The sequence below is a fragment of the Myodes glareolus genome, chromosome 23, assembly GCF_982192425.1.
Source record: "Myodes glareolus chromosome 23, mMyoGla1.1, whole genome shotgun sequence".
In the NCBI taxonomy this organism is placed as follows: Eukaryota; Metazoa; Chordata; class Mammalia; order Rodentia; family Cricetidae; genus Myodes; species Myodes glareolus.
In genome coordinates, this window is record NC_142048.1 from 59299465 (window position 1) to 59305464 (window position 6000).

At 45.2% G+C, this 6000-nt stretch overlaps 1 protein-coding gene across 2 annotated transcripts in view; it reads left to right on the forward strand.

Moving 5' to 3' along the window:
* The window catches only part of Nalf1 (NALCN channel auxiliary factor 1), a 476868-nt gene extending 473592 nt beyond the window's left edge, over nt 1–3276 (forward strand). Inside the window, exon 4 of one of the 2 annotated variants that reach the window (XM_048456277.3) lies at nt 1200–1340. Coding sequence is in view for 1 of the 2 variants with exons in the window: in XM_048456276.3 (XP_048312233.1) it covers nt 1200–1489 (290 nt within the window). In the remaining variant the exon portion in view is untranslated. Of the gene's footprint in view, nt 1–1199 lie in introns of both variants that reach the window. The other variant, XM_048456276.3, reaches the window with a different exon arrangement.
* Nucleotides 3277–6000: the final 2724 nt, after the last annotated feature.

Sequence of the window (6000 nt, forward strand, 5' to 3'; positions counted from 1 at the left end):
CGTCTTTGTCCTTAAATGAATAGATGTGCTCAGTATACAGTCAGTGCCCTTTAACTGTGTGTTTTGTCGAGGTATTCTGATATGCAGTGGGGAAGTGATGGTGCAGATGTTCAGTCCCCACTTTCGGGGTGATAGTTGGGTGTGGAAGTTGACTTGAAAATGGGCAACCGTGATTGAAGGGGAGGGGAAGGCCGTGTGGAAGAGTAAACCATTGTCAGTGTGACCTCAAGCAAGAAATCACCTCTCATCCCCTCTTGAGGTATAAGTGAGATGAGGGCCCACATCAAGGAAATCAGTGGAAGGAAGACCCACACGGAGAGCTTCCGAGTCTGTCGTACATGGAGCTGTGAGGGCAGTGAGGAAAACGGCTTGGATTCCACGAGGTGGGCGCAATGCCATGGTGAAAAGGTGAAATGCCGTGACTAATCACGATGATTAATATTAGCCAAAACTATCGATATATTTGTTAGTCACCGAGCTAAGCATTTTACGTGAAAAAAAAAAAGTCGCTTAATTCTGCGACACCTCTCTTGTCTAAGATCTTCCAAAATGCAGATTAAATTGCAGTGTGTATTTTCAGAGGAAGGAACAGCTAGAAAAAAAAGAGGGAGAGGAGATCAGAGCAGTTGGTGGGAAGTTGCAGATTGCAGGATAGATGGAAATACTAGCGAAAGAGCCAAAACTTCTGAGTGCGGGGTCCACACCGACTTACTAGTGCAACAAGACTTGGGTCATCTACCGTGTAGCCAATGGGGACTTGCTTCCCATTAGATGCGTAGATGCCCTTAGTCTCTTAGGGTCACGGACAGAATGAGGTCCACGGAGGGAAACTGTGGGCAAACAAGTCTTTCAGGGCTTGACATCTGACCCACTGGCCTTTCACTCAGCAGGGCTAGGTGGTGGTGATGCATGGATTAGGTTGGTGATTTCCTTCCTGTTAAGGGTTGAATGGTGGCTGAGTAAACTTGGTCTCCAGGTCCATCTGGAACCAGAAGCTCTGATTGTCAATCTGAGAATGTTGCCAACACCCAGCACACCCTGTTCCCACGCGGGAACCCCAAAGCACACTTTACCACACTTTGGGAGGACAATCCTGAAGGCGGAAGGACACCTGGGATGAGACTGTCCCCTGCATTTCCCCCCACCCCTCTGGTCCTCCACATCCTTGGCATCTAACCTCTCTGCTCTTCCTCCCCCAGGGCTCTACGAAACCTTCCTAACCAATGATGAACCCGAATGCTGTGACATCAGGAGCCAGGAGCAATCTGCACCCCCACCCAAAGGGACCGTGGATAGAAGAGACTCCTGTGCCAGGACATCGCTCACAGTGTCCTCGGCCACGAGACTGTGCCCCGCCCGGCTGAAGCTGTGTGTTCTCGTCCTCATCCTCCTTCACACAGTGCTCACAGCCTCCGCAGCGCAGAACTCCACGGGGCTGGGCCTGGGCGGCCTCCCCACACTCGAGGACAACTCCACCCGGGAGGACTGAGCACAGCCGGGGCGCGGGGCGCGAGTGCCCGGCGCCGGGCTGGACAGGTGCACGCTTTTGCGCGCAGAGCATTGGTGACCCACCCGGGATGTGCACCCGCTGCTGCCCGGGGAACTGAACCCACCCGGGTGCTTTACCCTCGGACTTCCCGCAAGACCTGTGGGTAACATTCAACAAGATGGGCCCGATTCCCAACACGGACACAGCCGCAGCTTTTTACCGACTAAGAGGCTGCCAGTGACTCAGTTTCTCACACCATTTTATACACTGTGTTTTAACGTTTGGAGGTTTTTATTTTGTTGTTGTTGTTATTTCCTTTTTTTTCCTTTTCTTTCGGTTTGGTTTGGATTTATTTTCCGTTTATTTGATTTTATTTCATTTTTCTGCACTTGTTAATGCAGAATTTCTTTGTGGTTGAACTTAAGTCTCCACTGTCTCTCTATCTATTTCTAGTCATTGTGTGTCCATCAGATACTTCTGTCTACGTCCTGTCAGTTTCTAATAGAGGAATGACCGCTATAACCTCACGGTGTAGCAAAAAAATAAAAAACAAATACAAAAAAACAAAAAACAAAAACAAACAAAAAAACAACAAAAAAGAATTAAAAAATCAACAAAAAAAGGACAAAAACAGAAAACAAAAAAATAAAAAAATTCCCTAAGCCTCCTTCCAACCCATGGACGCCACGCCCTGCAGGCCCTGCTGGCCCTCGCCTTCTGTCCCCAAGCAGACAACATCCGCTTGCTTCTGTCTGTGTCTCGCATGGTGGGTGTGTGTCTCGCACAAGCCCGAGCAGAGGGAGCCAGGGCCTAGTGGTCCCTCTGGATGATCCAACAGTGCATTCAGAGAGTCAGGCAGCTCACAGGTTTTATGTGGGAAAAGAAAAAAAAAAAAAAAAACATACTAACAGAGTGAAACATGCTCCCGTGAAATAAGTCGCTCCCGTGCCCATCCCCAGTTCTTTCTTCCTGGCGGGGCAGATAGGAGCGGCCTGTGGCCCAAGGCCAGCACGCAGCCCCCCTTGAACACAGGGCGCTTGCCTCCAACTGATGGGAGCAGAGACCAAGAACACAAATCCAGACTTCTGTTCCTCCGTTATCGTGGTGGAAGGGATCTAGTATACAGAATATGTACCATTTATCCCAGTACCACCCCTGCATAGGGTTCCAGTTTCCTCCAGGTATAAAATGTATACAGCGCTGCGTTATCACAGAGGAAACTCTCCTTTTGAAAACAATCAACCGATCAGCCATTTTTACTACCGTGCGAAGCGTCCTCACTCCAGCAAGCTCTAGGCGGCTGAGAAAAATAAGTCCAATCACTGTTTGTATTATTTTTTCCTTTGTGGGAACATTTCACCTGCTGAGTGTATATGAATTTGCTTTCCAAAAAAGGCTTGTATGGGTTTACAGTAGGGCCAGTGGAAGGAAAAGTCAATAAGGGCTGTTTTTACAAAACAAACAAACAAAACAAATAATTTTAAAAAGACACTTCACATTCCTTCCTATTCTCTAACTACACTTGGGAAGTGCACTTCGGGTAAGTTTGCTGTGTGGCTGAGAGATGAAGGAAATCCATAGACAAGGTCCTCTTAGTGAACAAAATTTAGTTGTTAACTTTAGAGCTATTAAACACCCCAGGGCATTTGTTTTTGTTCAGATTCTATCTTCTGCATCATGCTTAACCCTGCGACATGCGTACAGTATGCATATTTTGTTTTGGATAAAATGTTTTGTTCCAGTCTGTTAAGAATATTAAAAACTAATAAAGGTATTGCTTAATAAAATTGCTAGAATTGTTTAGCAGTACATGCACAAATATTTTACTAGATTCTTTGTTTTACTAGTGTTTTGTTGAGACTGAAACCCTAAAATGCTCTGCATAAATACAAAAAGAAAAAAAAACACCAAAACAATGCAAAACTCTCCAGTTTCTTTTTCCTTTCCTTTATAAACAATCCCCCTCTCTTACAAATAGAGATTTATTTGCAGGTGTGCACACACAGACACACATACACAGACACAGATGCTGTGTTTTGATTTGTGAAAACACAGAGCTCTGTGGGGATGTAAAAGGTGCAACCGTGGCTTTGGGAGGACATGCTGACTGCATAAGGTAAAGGAAGGACGGCTCTAAGGAAAAGACTCGCCTGGGGAGCTGTGCTCCGAGGATGGAGGGTAAGTGATTGGATTCTGGGAATGTGGCCTCCCCGCAGTGGAAAAGCCCCTCACAAACCTGATCTCTTCACCACCCATCCTTCAAACTCACCCCAGTCACGCTGTAACCATCTCCATCCTTGAACAAAACACCGTGTAAACAAGGAAAAAGTGCCACCTCTGTTTGCTGGTACAAAGAGAAGTTGTCGTTCCTTCTAAATCTAGAACAGCATAGTAGTAACTAAAACCTAGAACCCTGGATAGATTATGGAGGGGACAAATTCTCATTTTCTCTTAATAATCTTTGCAGTTCACTAAAGATGTTTTCTCCCCAAATGTAAGAGATAGGCAGCTTTGCTTTTAGGATAAAAACAGCAAAATGTGGAAGAAAGAGAAGCCTCATTTCTTTCCCTTGGAGATGAGCACCCACGAAAGACAATGTTAGATGTTAGATGAAATAATTAATATACCGCAAAGGGTTAATGCAAAACCATGACTTGGAGCTGGGCAGCGGTGGCACACACCGTTAATCCCAGCAGTCCGGAGGCAGAGGCAGGTGGATCTCTGTGAGCTCAAGGCCAGCCTGGTCTACAAGAGCTAGTTCCAAGATAGCTAGGACTGTTACACAGAGAAACCCTGTCTTGGAACAACAACAGAGGGTTGGAGGGAGAATACACACATGCACACGCACGTGCAAACACTCTCTCACACCCACAAAGTTGAACGTGTCAAATGCAGGGGCTTGGGAATCAAATGACCCCACACTACCTCCGAATAGGGTATACTAAGGTGTTCTTTATTGAAAGGTAGCTCACGGATCACAACAAGGAAACAGGAATGGAATCCAACATCTAGGTGTGGCCAGCAAGGGGAAGAAACCGAGCTGGGACTCTTGCGGCGGGAGGGTGGGGGGTGTGGGGGGGAGGGTGGGGGGGGGCGTGGGGGGTGAGGGGGTGGGGGGGTTGGGTTGGTACCCAAAGTCCATCTAGCCTCTCAAACGCCGTTGACTGAAGGAGGTCCCCCCTCTCTTTCACACACACACACACTGTCAATGCAGAGATCACTGGGATACTCTGTAACTCTCAAAGGATATTTGCCTTGTCGTATTTATTTGTTGTCTTCAATGCCTCTGGTTTATCATGACAGAAGGTATCCCCTTTGCAGGGCTCCTCCTGAGTCAAAGGAAAGAAAGGGGGAAATTCTAGTAGACGGTGGCTTTAAACAGGCAGAGGACAATGCAGCCAATTCAGTCTCTTTCCCAGCACATACCAAGCGTATTTAACGTTGTGTGCATGTTAATTCTGGCAGAATAAACTCCAGTCTTGCTCCTCTGGAGTTGTCTCGCTCTATTTTCCTCATAGATGGTGTCCCCTGCATATTAGATAATTAACTACAATATTACAACAATTACCTTTGCAGGCTTGTAGAAAAATCAATAGAATTATAGTTGCATCATAGATATATGGGAATAAATACCCCTGAATTCTCTCTCTCTCTCTCTCTCTCTCTCTCTCTCTCTCTCTCTCTCTCTGTCTCTGGCAGTGAGAAATTCCAATTTGTGATCTGCTTCAGTCCTGCTAAGCAGAACCTCATATAATATTACAGAGATTATTCACCCTCCTATTTACATTTTGGTAATTCATTATATTGGATTTTCTTTTATTACAAAGGTGTTATTGTCCCCACCACCACCACAATGTATTAAGGAAAAGTTGGTCTTTCATATGACATCACTACCAAAAGTGTTGGTCCCTCACTAATGAATTCACGCCTTTTGTGCCATTGACCCTAGGATGTTAAATAAAAGAAGGCAGAAAGAAAACAAAGACAGGATGTGAAGAAAGAAGGATGGAGGGAAAATTGGCTTTGAAGTGAGTGCGTAATGAGCTTCTTCTACTGGGGGAGTTAAGCAAACGAAAGATGTAATTAGATGTCAGAGCCGTGTGCAAAAGGCATGGGTTATCAGGTGATATTTGATAGCCGAGGAACATTCAAACATTAATCTTCCTGAGTCTTGACTTTCATTCTCTTTAGGTAACTATGTGAGCTGGAGGGGGGGGGGTTGGCAGCATCAAACCCACACATAAATAAAAAGTGTTTCTTGTTTTTCCTGAAACCAGAGCCATGTATTTGATTTCACGTACATACATGTGTATATAGAAAAGGAATATATTATATATACTATGGCATAGCTTTACAGAGACCTAAATATATATGCATGTGTATAATATATGTGTAAACATCATAAGTAAAACCTTCATTGGATAATTATTCTATTCACAACAACACATGTGTAGCATTATGATCAATTATTGGTCTGCAAACCTTGGTGCAGCACGCTTCTCTGATATGGG